Genomic DNA, 19,323 nt, shown 5'->3' with positions numbered 1-19,323 from the left:
GTATTTTACAGGAAATTGGTGTGTAGATATGTCCACAGTAATTCAAACTCCGACTTTTTGGATCATACATTTTTAGGAACAACATTACATCATCTGTAACACAAACAAAGTGTTGTAATATTACATTAGAAGCTAAAAGAAAGCAAGAGAAACTGCAATATTATTAAAAAGGACAGACATATTTACTACAAAAGGACCCATTTATGGGAGATAAACAGACTAAGTGAATGAACAAAGAGGCAGGTACACTTGTCGTTTGTGGCTGCATAGACCAAGTACCTGTGTTTGCACCAAGTCAGCACCTCACATAGAAGTGTGATCGGCAAGGAAAACAGATTTCCTTTTATACAGAATGAGAGGAGATCTCAGTAGGCAAGAAGCAACTATTCATGATAATATGCAAGTGTATTACTGGAGGTATTGATGTCTTTAGATCTGACATTACGAAGGAGTTTACTGGGGCGCCCTCTTTCTCACAGACTTCGTGTACCTTTTTCCTGATTTGAGAGACTTTGAAGAGAAAGCAGCCTGCATTTTATTGACACATTGCCAAGAGTGTGACTTGATATTTTGTTTTTTGACATTGAATGTCTTTATGGGATTATTTCTGCCTTAAAGTGAAGGTCCATTTTGATGAATTAGTGCCCGATTTTTAATAAACCTATTAAAAGAGCACTTTAATTCATCAAAATTGACATTTCACAGTTTTCTTCAAAAACTTACTTTTTAATCCTGGCAGCTGCAGAATTATAATTTTAAAAAAAGAGGGCGGGGCCGTGGACTCTCCATGTCCAGAAAGATAGAAATTTATCAGGTAAGCATAAATTTTGTTTTCTTTCCTATGACATGGAGAGTGCACAACGTCATTCCAACTACTAGTGGGAACCAATACCCAAGCTAGAGGACACAGAATGAACAGGGAGAAAGAAAAAAGGCAGGAGGACCTAAACAGAAGGCACCACCGCTTGAAGAACCTTTCTCCTAAAAGAAGCTTCGGCCCGAGGCCAAAGTATCAAATTTGTAGAATTTGGAAAATGTATGCAGAGAGGACCATGTTGCTGCCTTGAAAATCTGTTCCACAAAAGCTTCATTTTTAAAAGCCCAAGTAGAGGAGACAGCCCTAGTGGAATGAGCCGTAATTCTCTCAGGAGGCTGTCCAGCAGTCTCAAAAGCCAAACAAATTAAACTTCTCAACCAGAGAGACAGAAAAGTAGAAGTGGCCTCCTGGCCCTTATGTTTTCCAGAGAAAGCAACAAAAAGGGCAGAAGATCGCCGAAAATCTTTAGTAGCTTGTAAGTAAAACTTTAGAGCCCGCACAACATCCAAGTTACACAAAAGACATTCCTTTTGAGAAGAAGAATTAGAACAAAAAGGAAAAACAATTTCCTGATTAATGTTTCGATCCGATACCACCTTAGGGAGAAACCCCAATTTAGTACAAAGGACCGCCTTATCAGCATGAAAAATAAAGGTAGGGGGTAATCGCACTGCAAAGCTGAAAGTTCAGACACTCTGCGAGCAGAAGAAATGGCAACAAGAAACAAAACTTTCCAGGATAACAGTTTTATATCAACAACATGCACTGGCTCAAACTGAGCCTGCTGCAAAACTTTAAGAACTAAATTAAGGCTCCAAGGGTGAGCAACAGGTTTATACACAGGCCTGATTCTAACCAGGGCCTGTACAAAGGCTTGAACATCTAGTAGGTCTGCCAGATGTTTGTGCAAAAGGATAATGCATAAATCTGACCCTTTAGAGTATTGACCGATAAACCCTTATCCAGAAGAAAAGAAAATCCGGGGAATCCTCACCTGGCTTCAGGAGTATCCCTTAGATTCACAACAAAACAGATATTTACGCCATATCTTTTGGTAAATCTTGCGAGTAACAGGTTTTCGAGCCTGAATCAGTTTCTGAATCTGACCGCCTCAGAAAAACCCTGTTTAGACAGAACTAGGCGTTCAATCTCCAAGCAGTTAGTTTCAGAGAATCTAGGTTTGAAAGGAGGAAAGGACCCTGAAGTAGAAGGTCTTTCCTCTAAGGTAACCTCCAAGGAGGTAGAGATGACATCCTTACTAGATCCGCGAACCATATCCTGCGAGGCCATGCAGGAGCTATTAGTATCACCGATGCTCTCTCCTGTTTGATACAAGCATTGACTCATGGAAGGAGAGCAAACGGAGGAAACAGATAAGCCAGAGAAAATCTCTGTGGACCTGCTAGAGCATCTATCAGAACGGCCTGCGGATCTCTTAACCTTGAACCGTACTTTGGAACCTTGGCGTTATGCCATCAGATCCAACTCTGGAACCCCCCCACTGGAGGGTTATCTGAGAACACTTCCGGATGGAGAGCCAGCTCCCAAGGATTAAAGTCTGCCTGCTCAGAAAATCTGCTTCCCAGTTGTCCACTCCTGGGATGTGGATGGCAGATAGAAGACAATTGTGGGCTTCCACCCACTGTAGAATGTGAGTCACCACCATGGCTAAGGAACTCAGAGTCCCTCCCTGGTGGTTGATGTAAGCCACTGAGGTGGTGATGTCCGAATTGGAATTTTATAAACTGGACCAATGACTGTTGAGGCCAAGCTGATAGGGCATTGAAGATAGCTCTCAACTCCAAGATGTTTATGGGAAGAGATGACTCTTCCCGAGACCACAGGCCCTGAGGCTTCAGAGGGCCCCAAACAGCTCCCCAACCTGACAGGCTGGCATCCAGTCACAATTTCCCAGGAAGGTCTCAGAAAGCAAGTGCCCTGACAGATATTCCTGTGACACCCACTGTGGTGGAGAGACAGGAATTTTAATGGCTATATTAACAGAGGAGAAAATAAGTATAAAAATTGGAGGCTGATGCCAAATGAGATAAGCAATAAGGCCAACTTAAGTTATTGGGAGATGAAATTGGGTTTTTAAAGAAACAGCTGACAGAGCTGGAGTGCTCAAAGTAAATCATTCATTTTTTTTTTGTTTGCAGTGCATTTGTATCATGTAATGTGTACTTTAGTTTTAAGTTAAATTAATAATTTTAAGTATTTTCATAATAAAGTTTTAAACATGCCAATATTTAGAATGCATAGTTAATTGAGGCATTTTCTTTCTAAAAAACAAACAGATATCTCCATTGCGATTACTTTTGGGAGGCCACATGCAAGAAAATTTCCATGCAAACTGTCTTAAGTCTTCTCTTGCAGAAAGAAAACCAATGAAGACAAAAGGCTTCTTCACCTTTCTTTCCAGCTTTCCCCAATAACATATTATAGATTGTTGTCTTTAAGGTGTCATCAGGACTGATCTAACCAAGAATCTATGATGGTGGTGTTGGACAAATAAAATAAAGTATAAAATGTATCACAGTGGAGATGTAAAATGGGCCATTAGGCTAAAATATTATATACAATGGGTGCATATACAAGTGGAATAATTGTTTAACGAATCACCTGAGAGCATGGGGTATTTAAGTGAGCCAAAACATTACACAGTATCTTGAAAAGCCCCACTAGAGGGGTGAAACGCGTAGAACTGTGCTAAAAGGATTTGAGAGTGAAAGATATTTGACAGACCCTGCCAAGACCAAAGCCGCCGATATCACCAAGTCAGAGAAGAAAATTGGCAAGGAGGATCGCTAACTCTGCGTACAGAGTACTAAAGTGCAGAGGAGGTCTGACTTGGGAGCGGTAAGGACGGCCAGAGGAGGAGAAAGAAAACCAATTACTTGCGCAAGTAAACATGAGTGTCGGAAGCCGGGTGACGTCACACGCACAACAACAGCGTGGAAGTCTCGGATGAAAACGGCTCATCATAGCCGTATAGAGGAGCTGGGGAGAATGATTGTTTAAAAGAAGTGGAAGCTCACACCCCCGATGGTAAAAGAGAGAGGTAAGAGAGCCTCTAGGTCCAAAGAATATAATATATACAAACTTTGGGATATTACACCTGTGACAAAGGGAGATCCGGATTTCATGTTAAAGAGGCACAATATTAATTTAATACACCGAGTAAACCCCAGATTGGGACATTGATACCGGGACAATTTAACTACCACTTGAAGTTGCCGACAAGTGTATTTTAAAGATACAATAACAATATTGAGATAATTTTGTGCGTTCACAAACCTCTAATGTAAACAAGCTTGTTAATGTTTTTTAGCTGTAAGGATTTTATATGTCATATATAACTATGTACTATATGGAAACAGTTTGAGGTAAAGTTTTTATATTTGAATGTGTGATTTTCAAATAGGAGTGAATGTGGAGTATGTAACGGATTGCATGAAATTTTAGCAAACATATGTTTTGGGAGACACAGTGTATCATTTGAGTGGCAGACTAGCTACTTAGAGGATTCAAGAAATCTGTTCTGAATTTGAATTATATGTAAGTTTTAGAGAACAAAATTGTGGAATTGTTAAACTCAGATGTGTAAATCTGATTTTTTTGGTGGATTTAGAGGGAACATATCTCCAATTTTTAAATAATTTTAAACAATTGTATAAGCTTATCCAATATACTTATAGCCAGAAGGATAGCCGTGCATAGAAGACACGCCAAAATAGTTAATAATAAGCATTTTTGACTATTCAAATTAACCCCACAGCTTTTAGCGCCATCTAAACTTAGTGTGTTTTGCTAAAATATTATATGGCATAAAGGAGTAAATAATCATATAGGGTGAGCAACATAAAGTTTAAAGGGACACTGAACCCAAATTTTCTCTTTCGTGATTCAGATAGAGCATGCAATTTTAAGCAACTTTCTAATTTACTCCTATTATCAAATTTTCTTCATTCTCTTGGTATCTTTATTTGAAAAGCAAGAATGTAAGTTTAGATGCCAGCCCATTTTTGGTGAACAACCTGGGTTGTTCTTGCCGATTGGTGGATTGATTTAACCAACCAATAAACTGCTGAACCAAAAAAGTAACTTAGATGCAAATAAAGATAGCAAGAGAACGAAGAAAAATTAATAGGAGTAAATTAGAAAGTAATCTTAGAAAGAAATCTGAAAGAAATAAATTGGGTTTAGTGTCCCTTCAAGTAAGGGGGCGAGTGGGATGATGCAATGATAGAGGCACATCCCAACTTGAAGTTTATAACTATAAATGTGGTTTCTACTGCAGATGGAGTGCTGTAGTGTTAAGTAAATATATGCCTGGTTTTAATCTCTTTTCATCCCTTTGAAGGTCCTGAAAAAAAAACAAAACAAAAAAAAACTAAAAACTGTTCAAAGAGAGGTGATTGTAAAGCAAGAGCAAGGACCAGATGCCAAAAGCAAGGACCAGATGCCAAAAGACGACAACAAAGAACTTCAGTGAACCATTATAACTTATTTTACAGGTACAATTCCCACTATTTAAGGGACACTGAACCCAAATTTTTTCTTTTGTGATTGAGATAGAGCAGCAATTTTAAGCAACTTTCTAATTTACTCCTATTATATTTTCTTGATTCTCTTGCTATTTTTATTTGAAAAAGAAGGCATCTAAGCTTTTTTTTTAGGTCCAGAACTCTGGACAGCACTTTTTGATTGGTGGATGAATTTATCCACCAATCAGCAATGACAACCCAGGTTGTTCACCAAAAATGGGCTGGCATCTAAACTTACATTCTGGCATTTCAAATAAAGATACCAAGAGAATAAAGAAAATTTGATAATAGGAGCAAATTAGAAAGATGCTTAAAATTCCATGCTCTATCTGAATCATGAAAGAAAAAATGTGGGTTTAGCGTCCCTTTAATAAAGATTTTACTACACGCATACCACTCTAGTGTACTCACACTCACACATGAACTTTTAATTTTTCCCAATTTTAAGACCATTGTATAAATGTTGCTAATGGGGTTTAGCATATGATTTTGTGTTTCTATGTATAACAAAGTGATTTTTTTAATGAATTGTATAAAGTTAGACTAGGAATTGACAGTCCTAGGAAAGTACAGAAGAGCTCGTATCACCAAGGGAATAATATTCCGAAGGGATGGTGGGAGAATTTTCACTAAGGTTTTTACTAGTGGGTTTAACTAGAAAACGGGGCAACATAGGAGAAGAAAAAAACAAAAATGCATGCTTACCTGATAAATTTATTTCCAGATATGGTGAGTCCACGGCGTCAATTACTGTTGGGAATATCACTCCTGGCCAGCAAGAGGAGGCAAAGAGCACCACAAGTATCACTTCTCTTCCCACAAACCCGTCATTCGTCTGAAGTAATAGAGAAAAAGGAGAAACACAAGGTGTAGAGATGCCTGTGGTTTAGTCAAAAAACTGTCTAAAAATAAAGGTAGGGGCCATGGACTCACCATATCCGGAAATAAATAAATGTATCAGGTAAGCATAAATTTAGTTTTCTTTCCTAAGATATGGTGGAGTCCACAGCGTCCTCAATTACGGTTGGGAACCAATACCCAAGCTAGAGGACACAGATGACTAGGATGGGAACAAGACAGGTAGACCTAAACAGAAGGAACCACCGCTTGAAGAACATTTAACCCAAAAGAAGCCACAGCCGAAGCAGAAGTATCAAATTTATAAAATTTAAGGAATGTAAGGAAGACCAAGTTGCAGATTTCCAAAATCTGTTCCACAGAAGCTTCATTTTTGAAAGCCCAAGAAGATAGCCCACGTGTAATGAGCCATAACTCTCTCAGAAGACTGCAGCCCCAGTCTGAAAAGCAAACAGATTAAACTTTTCGACCAGAGAAAAAAGTAGCAGTAGCTTTCCGTTACAGAGAAAACGAACAAAAAAAGAAAAAATATTAAGCACGCACAACATCCAAATTGTGCGCACATGTTCCTCAAAAGATAAGAATGAGGACACAGAGGGGGAACAACAGATTCGCAAACAATATGTCCACTTAGGATAAATAACCGACTTATCAGAAATAAGATAAAGTTTATCACACTGCAAAGATGAGTACCCAAAACTCTCCGAGCAGAAGATATAGCAAAAAAGAAAAAAAAACCTTCCAAGAATTTTTTTATTTTTTTTTTAAATCTATGGAATGCTATCGCTCAAACTGAGCCAGCTGCAAAACCTTAAGACAAGGTTAAAACGCCAGGAGGAGCAACAAACTTAAACACAGGCCTGATATAAACCAGGGTCTGGCACATCCGCCAGACACTTAGGTTAAAAAAAAAAAAAAAGCTAAAACAGAAATCTGACCCTTTGGAGAACTGACTGACAAACCGTCCTCCAGACCTTCCAGAAGAAAGGGCAAAAACCCTAGGAATCCTGACACTACTTTCAAGAGTAGTCCTGGGATTCACACCAATCAGGGAATTTACGCCATACCTTATGGGAACAGTCAGCAGTAACAGGCTTTAAAGCCTGAATCATGGCCTCAATGACCGATTCAGAAAAACCACGCTTAGACAGAACTAAGCATTCAATCTCCAAGCAGAAAGCTTCAGAGAAAATAAAAGTTGGATGAAAGAATGGACCCTGAATTAGAAGGTCCTACCTCAGGAACCACCACCAAGGTGGAAGAATTACATTTCCGCTAGATTTGCATATCGGATCCTGCGAGACTATGCAGGAACTATTAAAAAGAAAATTTATGCTATTTCTTTTTTGACACGATGAGTCCACAGATCATCTTAATTACTAATGGGATATTCACCTCCTGGTCAGCAGGAGGTGGCAAAGAGCACCACAGCAAAGCTGACAAACTCCTCCCTTCCCTCCCACTCCAGTCATTTGACCGAAGTTAGGTAGAGAAAGGAAAAACCAAGGTGCAGGTGTCTAAAGTTTACAATAACCCACAACCTGTCTAAAAGAAACAGGGCGGGCCGTGGACTCAGTGGAATTTTCTTTTCTTTTTCAAGACACGATGAGTCCACGGATCATCTTAATTACTAATGGGATTCAATACCCAAGTTAGAGTACACAGATGATACGGGAGGGACAAGACGGGGAACCTAAACGGAAGGCACCACTGCTTGAAGAACCTTTCTCCCCCAAAAAACGGCCTCCGCCGAGACAAGAGTCAAATTTGTAAAACTTTGAAAAAGTGTGAAGAGAAGACCAAGTTGCAGCCTTGCAAATCTGTTCCACAGAAGTCTCATTTTTGAATGCCCATGAGGAAGCAACAGCCCTCGTGGAATGAGACGCAACTCTCTCTGGAGACTGCTGTCCAGTAGTCTCATATGCAAAAAGCATGATACTCTTCAACCAAAAAGAAAGAGTAGTAGTCGTAGCTTTATGTTCCTTACGTTTTCCTGAGAAAACCATAAACAAAGAAGAAGACTGACGAAAGTCCTTAGTCGCCTGCAGGAAAAAAACTTTTAAAAGCACGTCCAAATTGTGCAGAAGGATTATGACACAAAGAAAGAACAGAAATCTCCTGATTAATGTTCCTATCTGAAACTACATTGGGAAGAAATCCAAATTTAGTAGGTAAAACTACCTTATCTGAATGGAAAATAAGGTAGGAAAACTGTAATGTTGAGAGCTCTGACACTCCGAGCATAAGAAAACACAACAAGAAACAAAACTTTCCAAGATAAAAACTGAATATCTAAGGAATGCATAGGCTCAAACTGAGCCCTTTGAAGAACTTTGAAAACTAAATTAAGACTCCATGGAGGAGTAACTGTTTTGAACATAGGCCTGACTCTGACTAAGGCCTGACAAAATGATTGTACATCTGGGATATCCTCAAAGCAAAGTGTGGAAAACAGCACCAACAGATATGTGGGTTGTGGGCACGGAACCCAGGATCTGCCTTATCCTGCAAATACTCCAAGTAGCAAAAAGGATTTGTTCCAGCCGCCAATAGTTAAAAAACCTTTATTTCTTCATATGGGGTCTTTAGACAAACATACAACGTTTCAGACCTGCTATAGGTCCTTAGTCATGTATATACATGACTAAGGACCTATAGCAGGTCTGAAACGTTGTAAATTGATAATGCCGAGATTTGACCCTTTAGGAAACTCGTCGATAAACCCTCCTCCAAACCCTCTTGGAGGAAAGAAAGTTCTAGGAATCCTAACTCTACCCCATGAGAAGCCCTTGGATTCACACCAATAAAGATATTTACGTATGGTAATCGTCCTAGTTACAGGCTTATGAGCCTGAATCATGGTCTCTATGACCGAGTCAGAAAACCCCCACTTGGACAGAATTAAGCGTTCAATCTCCAAGTCGTCAACTTCAGAGAAACTAGATTTGGATGAAGGAAGGGCCCTTGAATCAGAAGTTCCTTCCTCAACAGAAGTCTCCAAGGTGGCAGAGATGACATGTCCACCAGATCTGCATACCAACTCCTGCGAGGCCAAGCCAGAGCAATGAAAATCACCAACACCCTCTCCAGTTTGACTAGCAGTGACCCGAGGAAGTGCAAACGGAGGGAAAGGTATGCTAGACTGAAGGTCCAAGGAACCGCCAGAGCAGCTATCAGTTCCGCCTGGGGGTCCCTGGATCTCAACCCGTATCTCAGGCACTGGCCGACCCCATTTGAGAATCAGGCTGGAGAACACTTCCGGATGGAGTTCCCACTCCCCTGGATGAAAAGTCTGCATGCTCAGAAAGTCTGCCTCCCAGTTGTCAAACCCCTAGGATGTAGATCGCCGACAGATAGCAAGAATGGGCTTCCGCCCACTGAATTATCTTGGCTACCTCGGTCATCACTAAGGAACTCCTCGTTCCTCCCTGATGATTGATGTAAGCCACTGAGTTATGTTGTCATACTGGAACCTGATAAACTGGGCCGAGGCTAACTGAGGTCAGGCCAGAAAAGCATTGGAGATCGCTCTCAGTTCCAGGATGTTTATAGGAAGAACAGACTGAGTCCAAACTCCCTGAGTCTTTCGGGAACCCCAGACAGCTCCCCACCCTAGAAGGCTGGCGTCTTGTCACAATCACCTAGGACGGTCTGCGGAAACAGGTTCCCTGGGGTAGATGATCCAGAGACAACCACCATCGAAGTGAGTCCCTCGTCTCCTGCTCCAGTCGAGGAGACAAGTCTGCATAATCTCCATTCCATTACCCGAGCATGCATAGCTGCAGAGGTCTGAGGTAGAACCGACGTCCATTGCCGCCACCATCAGCCCGATTACCTCCATGCACTGGGCCATTGACGGCCGAGGAGTGGACTGAAGGGTTAGACAAGTATCGATAATCTTTGATTTCCTGACTTCTGTCAGAAAAATCTTTCATAGATATAGAATCTATTATGGTTCCCAAGAAAGTCACTCTTGTATTTGGGACAAAGGAACTCATTTAAATTTACCTTCCACTCATGAGTTCTCAGGAAGGATAACCTGCCTGGACTATAATATCATGCAGATAAGGTGAGCAGAGACCCCAGAACCTTTGTGAAGATTCTGGGAGCCGTGGCCAGACCAAAAGGAAAAGCCACGAACTGGAAGTGCTTGTCTAGAAAGGCAAACCTTAAGAACTTGTGATGATCCCTGTGGATAGGAACCTGTAGATGTATGTCCTTTAAATCCACTGTTGCTATAAAATGACCCTCCTGGATCAATGGAAGAATGGTACAAATAGCATCCATCTTGAAAGACGAAACCTGAGAAATTTGTTTAGAAACTTGGTCTAAAATTGGTCTGAAGGTTCCCTCCTTTTTGGGAACCACGAACATATAATCATCACCAAACTAAACTTGATTGAGAAGGAGAACCTGCCCCCTTACGGGTCGGGTGCACGCCCCTCATGTTGTGTCAGCAACAAGTTTCTTAAAGTGATTTCCCCTATTCTAAGTTCGATAGGGTCTCCGTACTTAGGAGGAATAAAAGAATTTCCCTTTTCCTATATTACATTAAAGGAGCCTACTCACTTAAAAGCCCTTCTCCTATTCGTGCGAGTGTGGTGTCTGTCCATAGAAACAGACGACGCAACAAGCCAGTATGACGCCGCACTGGAAACAGTAGTCACACTGACAGCAGGCTGACAATGTAGACCCTCTATAAAGATGACGGACCCTATGATTAATAGTTAGAGTCCCGAAGGAACTGCTATCCTTTGTGTTAAAAAGTTCTAGACCAACAAGGGGATTCTATTTTCCCCTGGTTATCTTCCTTCTAAGTATAGGGGAAGAAAAGGGGGGAAGAACCCTATAACCCTATCTGGTACAGGAATACTTCCACCATGACGGGTCCATCATAATATTAGAAAAACCTACTAGTGTCGAAGTCACCCAGAGTAGCTAAAACTTCCTCAATAAGCTCCTGATCAGATAAAGGCATTTATCTCATTCGAGACTGAGAATTCCTTGTCCGGAATTACCGAAATATCTTCCTCTTAACTGCAGAGAAAAAACATTTGAAATAATCACCACTGAGTCAATCACACTATTCTGAGAGAAGACCCCCTGCACATTTTTTCCCAACAGCGTGGGGAAAAAAATAGAAAATGTATTAAAAACAGGGCAACTCCATCTGGGCTATACATTTTTTGTAACACCTTAGGAGAAATTTGTTGTATATTTGACCAGTGTCACTATGCTCCTAAGCAGTATGTGCCTAAAAGAAGAATGTTTGGAACAAGTCTATCCTCATCACAAAAGATTTCTCAATGAATGAGAAATAGAAGCGGATTGGTAGAACCACATTGGAAACCAAGCCAAAAGCAAGAGATCTCTAGTAGGGTCTCCTAGACCACCTTTAATCATAAAAGATGATTTACACAAATAAAACAGCTGGATTCTTTAACGAAAATTAACACATACACGTTACCGTCTCTTTAAATTTTAAAAAACATAATTTATGCTTACCTGATAAATGTATTTCTCTTGTAGTGTAGTCAGTCCACGGGTCATCCATTACTTATGGAATATATCTCTTCCTAACAGGAAGCTGCAAGAGGATCACCCAAGCAGAGAAAGGAGAAACCATAGGGTGCAGTGGTGACTGGAGTTTAATTAAAATTTAGATCTGCCTTAAAGACAGGGCGGGCCGTGGACTGACTACACTACAAGAGAAATAAATTTATCAGGTAAGCATAAATTATGTTTTCTCTTGTTAAGTGTAGTCAGTCCACGGGTCATCCATTACTTATGGAATACCAATACCAAAGCTAAAGTACACGGATGAAGGGAGGGACAAGGCAGGAACCTTAAACAGAAGGAACCACTGCCTGAAGCACCTTTCTCCCAAAAATAGCCTCCGAAGAAGCAAAAGTGTCAAATTTGTAAAATTTTGAAAAAGTGTGAAGTGAAGACCAAGTTGCAGCCTTGCAAATCTGTTCAACAGAGGCCTCATTTTTAAAGGCCCAGGTGGAAGCCACAGCTCTAGTAGAATGAGCTGTAATCCTTTCAGGAGGCTGCTGTCCAGCAGTCTCATAGGCTAAACGTATTATGCTACGAAGCCAAAAAAAGAGAGAGGTAGCCGAAGCCTTTTGACCTCTTCTCTGTCCAGAGTAAACGACAAACAGGGAAGAAGTTTGACGAAAATCTTTAGCTGCCTGCAAATAGAACTTCAGGGCACGGACTACGTCCAGATTATGCAAAAGTCGTTCCTTCTTTGAAGAAGGGTTAGGACACAGTGATGGAACAACAATCTCTTGATTGATATTCCTGTTAGTAACTACCTTAGGTAAGAACCCAGGTTTAGTACGCAGAACTACCTTGTCAATGAAAAATCAGATAAGGAGAATCACAATGTAAGGCAGATAACTCAGAGACTCTTCGAGCCGAGGAAATAGCCATCAAAAACAGAACCTTCCAGGATAACAGCTTGATATCAATGGAATGAAGGGGTTCAAATGGAACGCCTTGAAGAACGTTAAGAACTAAGTTTAAGCTCCACGGCGGAGCAACAGTCTTAAACACAGGCTTAATCCTAGCTAAAGCCTGACAAAAAGCCTGAACGTCTGGAACTTCTGCCAGACGTTTGTGTAGAAGAATAGACAGAGCAGAAATCTGTCCCTTTAACGAACTAGCAGATAAGCCCTTTTCTAAACCCTCTTGTAGAAAAGACAATATCCTAGGAATCCTAACCTTACTCCATGAGTAACTCTTGGATTCGCACCAATATAAATATTTACGCCATATCTTATGGTAAATTCATCTGGTAACAGGCTTCCTAGCCTGTATTAAGGTATCAATAACCGACTCCGAGAAGCCACGCTTTGATAGAATCAAGCGTTCAATCTCCATGCAGTCAGCCTCAGAGAAATTAGATTTGGGTGGTTGAAAGGACCCTGAATTAGAAGGTCCTGTCTCAGAGGCAGAGACCACGGTGGGCAGGACGACATGTCCACTAGGTCTGCATACCAGGTCCTGCGTGGCCACGCAGGCGCTATCAGAATCACCGAAGCTCTCTCCTGTTTGATCTTGGCAATCAAACGAGGAAGCATCGGAAATGGTTGAAACACATAAGCCATGTTGAAGACCCAAGGGGCTGTCAGAGCATCTATCAGCACCGCTCCCGGGTCCCTGGACCTGGATCCATAACAAGGAAGCTTGGCGTTCTGGCGAGACGCCATGAGATCCAGATCTGGTTTGCCCCAACGATGAATCAGTTGAGCAAAGACCTCCGGATGAAGTTCCCACTCCCCCGGATGAAAAGTCTGGCGACTTAGAAAATCCGCCTCCCAGTTCTCCACGCCTGGGATGTAAATCACTGACAGGTGGCAAGAGTGAGACTCTGCCCAGCGAATTATCTTTGAGACTTCCAACATTGCTAGGGAACTTCTGGTTCCCCCTTGATGGTTGATGTAAGCCACAGTCGTGATGTTGTCCGACTGAAATCTGATGAACCTCAGAGTTGCTAACTGAGGCCAAGCTAGGAGAGCATTGAATATTGCTCTTAATTCCAGAATATTTATTGGGAGGAGTTTCTCCTCCTGAGTCCATAGTCCATGAGTCTTCAGGGAGTTCCAGACTGCGCCCCAGCCTAGAAGGCTGGCGTCTGTTACAATCGTCCAATCTGGCCTGCGAAAGGTCATCCCCTTGGACAGATGTGGCCGAGAAAACCACCATAGAAGAGAATCTCTGGTCTCTTGATCCAGATTTAGCAGGGGGGACAAATCTGAGTAATCCCCATTCCACTGACTTGGCATGCACAATTGCAGCGGTCTGAGATGCAGGCGCGCAAATGGTACTATGTCCATTGCCGCTACCATTAAGCCGATTACTTCCATGCACTGAGCTACTGACGGGTGTGGAATGGAATGAAGGACACGGCAAGCATTTAGAAGTTTTTATAACCTGGCCTCCGTCAGGTAAATTTTCATCTCTACAGAATCTATAAGAGTCCCTAGAAAGGGAACCCTTGTAAGTGGTAATAGAGAACTCTTTTCCACGTTCACCTTCCACCCATGCGACCTCAGAAATGCCGGAACTATCTCTGTATGAGACTTGGCAGTTTGAAAACTTGACGCTTGTATCAGAATATCGTCTAGGTACGGAGTCACCGCTATGCCTCGCGGTCTTAGTACCGCCAGAAGTGAGCCCAGAACTTTTGTAAAGATTCTTGGAGCCGTAGCTAATCCGAAGGGAAGAGCTACAAACTGGTAATGCCTGTCTAGGAAATCAAATCTTAGGTACCGATAATGATCCTTGTGAATCGGTATGTGAAGGTAGGCATCCTTTAAGTCCAGTGTGGTCATGTACTGACCCTCTTGGATCATGGGAAGGATGGTTCGAATAGTTTCCATTTTGAATGATGGAACTCTTAGGAATTTGTTTAGGATTTTTAAGTCCAAGATTGGTCTGAAGGTTCCCTCTTTCTTGGGAACCACAAATAGATTTGAATAGAATCCTTGCCCGTGTTCCGTCCGCGGAACTGGGTGGATCACCCCCATTAGTAAGAGGTCTTGTTCACAGCGTAGAAACGTCTTTCTTTATTTGGTTTGCTGATAACCTTGAAAGATGAAATCTCCCTCGTGGAGGAGAAGTTTTGAAGTCCAGGAGATATCCCTGAGATATGATCTCCAACGCCCAGGGATCCTGGACATCTCTTGCCCAAGCCTGGGCGAAGAGAGAAAGTCTGCCCCCCACTAGATCCGTTTCCGGATAGGGGGCCCTCTCTTCATGCTGTCTTAGGGGCAGCAGCAGGTTTCTTGGCCTGCTTGCCCTTGTTCCAGGACTGGACTGGTTAACTTTCCAGCCCTGTCTGTAACGAGCAACAGCTCCTTCCTGTTTTGGAGCAGAGGAAGTTGATGCTGCTCCTGCCTTGAAGTTACGAAAGGCACGAAAATTAGACTGTTTGGCCTTTGATTTGGCCCTGTCCTGAGGTAGAGCATGGCCCTTACCTCCCGTAATGTCAGCTATCATTTCTTTCAAGCCGGGCCCGAATAAGGTCTGCCCTTTGAAAGGAATATTAAGCAATTTAGATGTCACGTCAGCTGACCAGGATTTAAGCCATAGCGCTCTGCGCGCTTGGATGGCGAATCCGGAGTTCTTAGCCGTAAGTTTGGTTAAATGTACGACGGCATCAGAAACAAATGCGTTAGCTAGCTTAAGTGCTTTAAGCTTGTTCATAATTTCATCCAATGGAGCTGTGCGAATGGCCTCTTCCAGAGACTCAAACCAGAATGCCGCCGCAGCAGTGACAGGCGCAATGCATGCAAGGGGCTGTAAGATAAAACCTTGTTGAACAAACATTTTCTTAAGGTAACCCTCTAATTTCTTATCCATTGGATCTGAAAAGGCACAACTATCCTCGACCGGGATAGTGGTACGCTTAGCTAAAGTAGAAACTGCTCCCTCCACCTTAGGGACCGTCTGCCATAAGTCTCGTGTGGTGGCGTCTATAGGAAACATTTTCCTAAATATGGGAGGAGGGGAAAAAGGCACACCAGGTCTATCCCACTCCTTGCTAATAATCTCTGTAAGCCTTTTAGGTATAGGAAACACGTCAGTACACACTGGTACCGCATAGTATCTATCCAACCTACATAATTTTTCTGGAATTGCAACCGTGTTACAATCATTCAGAGCCGCTAATACCTCCCCTAGCAATATGCGGAGGTTCTCAAGCTTAAATTTAAAATTAGAAATCTCTGAATCCAGTCTCCCTGGATCAGATCCGTCACCCACAGAATGAAGCTCTCTGTCTTCATGTTCTGCAAACTGTGACGCAGTATCTGACATGGCTCTCACCTCATCCGTGCGCTCTGTCCTTAACCCAGAGCTATCGCGCTTGCCTCTTAATTCTGGCAATTTAGATAATACTTCTGTCATAACAGTAGCCATGTCTTGCAAAGTGATTTGTAAGGGCCTCCCTGATGTACTTGGCGCCACAAAATCACGCAACTCCTGAGCGGGAGGCGAAGGTACTGACACGTGAGGAGAGTTAGTCGGCATAACTTCCCCCTCGTTGTCTGGTGATAATTTCTTTACATGTAAAGATTGACTTTTATTTAAAGTAACATCAATGCAATTAGTACACAAATTTCTATTGGGCTCCACATTGGCCTTTAAACATAGTGAACAAAGAGATTCATCTGTGTCAGACATGTTTAAACAGACTAGCAATGAGACTAGCAAGCTTGGAAATACTTTTCTAAATAAATTTACAAGCAATATAAAAAACGCTACTGTGCCTTTAAGAAGCACAAAAAGCTGTCCCAGTTGAAATAATGAACCAAAATAGTTATAGCAACCAATTGTTCACAGTAAATGTATTAAGTTAGCAAAAAATTTTACCCACCAGCAAATGGATGATTAACCCCTTAATACCCAAAAACGGATAACAACTTAATAATTAAAGTTTTTAACACAGTCAAAACACACTGTCACCGGTCTGCTGTGACTGATTACCTCCCTCAAAATGAATTTTGAAGACCCCTGAGCTCTCCAGAGACGATCTGGATCATGGAGGATGAAGTAGACAGATTGTGACTGAATTTTTACTGCGCAAAAAAGCGCTAAAATAGGCCCCTCCCACTCATATTACAACAGTGGGGAAGCTCAGATAACTGTTTCTATGCAGAAAACAAAGATGGCCATGTGGTAAAAATCATGCCCCAATAAGTTTTATCACCAAGTACCTCACAAAAAACGATTAACATGCCATTAAACGTTTTGAACATACATTTTAAAAGTTATGAAGTGTTATTAATAAGCCTGCTACCAGTCGCTTTTACTGCAGTTAAGGCTCACACATTATTTCGTATTAACAGTATTTTCAGAGTCAATTCCATTCCTTAGAAAAATACATTCAGTGTACACACACTCCTCAGCCTAATACCAGTCGCTTTTACTGCAGTTAAGGCTCATACATTACTTCAGTATTAACAGTATTTTCTGAGTCAAATTCCATTCCCTAGAAAAATACATTCAGTGTACACACACTCATCAGCCTAATACCAGTCGCTATCACTGCATTTAAGGCTGAACTTACGTTACATTGGTATCAGCAGTATTTTCTCAGTCAATTCCATTCCTCAGAAAAATAATTTACTGCACATACCTCGTTTGCAGGGGGGCCCTGCATGCTATTCCCCTTTTCTGAAGTTACCTCACTCCTCAGATGAGAACAGCCAGTGGATCTTAGTTACGTCTGCTAAGATCATAGAAAACGCAGGCAGATTCTTCTTCTAATGCTGCCTGAGAACAAACAGCACACTCCGGTGCCATTTAAAATAACAAACTTTTAATTGAAGAAATAAACTAAGTTAAAAAACACCACAGACCTCTCACAGCGACCTATCTTTAGTTAGGCTGCAAGAGAATGACTGAATATGACATGTGAGGGGAGGAGCTATATAGCAGCTCTGCTTGGGTGATCCTCTTGCAGCTTCCTGTTAGGAAGAGATATATTCCATAAGTAATGGATGACCCGTGGACTGACTACACTTAACAAGAGAAAGTAACTTTTTATTTTTGTGTGCAGAGGTAAGCTAAATTAGCCTGCAAACATTGCAGAATTTTATCAACAACGTCACTTCTTTGTTCACAGACATTGCTTATGACTTTGAGGAAGCAATGACTTGTGCAGCAATTCCAGAGGGAAATTGCAAGGAACCGCAGGGCACTGCATTTGAGAGAGAAAATGTAATGTATACCTCTTTAATCAATCTGCCTCACATATGGTAGAATACTTAAAGGACTTAGCCTGTTAATGTATAGCCAGCGTTGCTGTCTCCTTAAATGATAAAACGTTAACGGTGAACCTTTATATTCTTACGAGGTCAGACATACATATTCTTACCCACGTCTTAGAGCATACACTCTTGCACAGTTTGTCAATGTAAAACATGCTAGTGCCTGCGTCCTCACTGCCAATATGTCCCCTAATAACACTAGGGGAATCTGAGTCCAAGTTCAATGAAGTCAAATGAAAAATTAATAAAGTGCCCAAACTTTTTCTGAAATCCTCTACCCCCAGAAATAAAATCAGCACTTCATTTTCTGCCTGGCAGCAAGGCAGTTCTCAGGTTTAAGAGGTCCTCTCCCTCCCATGGACCTGGAAATAAACGAAAGTCCCGAGTAAAAATCCCTCAGGTTTTCTTGGTAAGGGCAGCATCAGAATATGAAAGGCGCAGTGAGAATTATGTCCCACAAGCTCCCATTGCTCTAAAGCCACCAAAGCTCTACTGTAGAGACTGATATGGACTACGGCTACAACCTAGAACAAAGCAGCACAATCTTGTACTACTTTAAAAATAATAAACTCTTGATTGAAGAATTCTAACTAACACCTCACTTTACCTCTTCCTACCACTAACGTAGGCAAAGAGAATGACTGGAGTGGGAGGGAAGGGAGGAGCTATTTAACAGCTTTGCTGTGGTGTTCTTTGCCTCCTCCTGCTGACCAGGAGGTGAATATCCCATTAGTAATTAAGATGATCCGTGGACTCGTGTCTTAAAAACAAAATTTATGCTTACCTGATAAATTTCTTTTTGCGATGTACCGAGTCCACGGATTCATCCTAACTTTTGGGTTATTGTCCTTCCTGACAGGAAGTAGCAAAGAGCACCACAGCAGAGCTGTCTATATAGCTCCCCCCCTTAACTCCACCCCCCAGTCATTCGACCGAAGGCCAAGGAAGAAAAGGAGAAACTATAAGGTGCAGTGGTGACTGAAGTTTACATAAAAAATACCATCTGTCTTGAATAGACAGGGCGGGCCGTGGACTCGGTACATCGCAAAAAGAAAGAAATTTATCAGGTAAGCATAAATTTTGTTTTCTTTTGCAAGATGTACCGAGTCCACGGATTCATCCTAACTTGTGGGATACCAATACCAAAGCTTTAGGACACTGAAGAAAGGGAGGGACAAGACAGGAACCTAAACGGAAGGCACCACTGCTTGCAAAACCTCTCTACCAAAAATAGCCTCCGAAGAAGCAAAAGTATCAAATTTGGAAAATTTGGAAAAGGTATGAAGCGAAGACCAATTCGCAGCCTTACAAATCTGTT

General features: G+C 41.7%; 1 protein-coding gene across 1 annotated transcript in view; it reads right to left on the bottom strand.

Annotated features, from left to right (window-relative positions):
• The window catches only part of USP7 (ubiquitin specific peptidase 7), a 345,176-nt gene that overhangs the window by 114,349 nt on the left and 211,504 nt on the right, over positions 1-19,323 (bottom strand). Inside the window, exon 20 of the mRNA XM_053694268.1 lies at positions 1-93. Within this exon, the coding sequence (XP_053550243.1) occupies positions 1-93 (93 nt within the window). The remainder of the gene's footprint in view (positions 94-19,323) is intronic.

Source organism: Bombina bombina, chromosome 11, assembly GCF_027579735.1.
Source record: "Bombina bombina isolate aBomBom1 chromosome 11, aBomBom1.pri, whole genome shotgun sequence".
NCBI lineage: Eukaryota > Metazoa > Chordata > Amphibia > Anura > Bombinatoridae > Bombina > Bombina bombina.
This window is presented reverse-complemented; position numbering and strand designations above follow the sequence as displayed.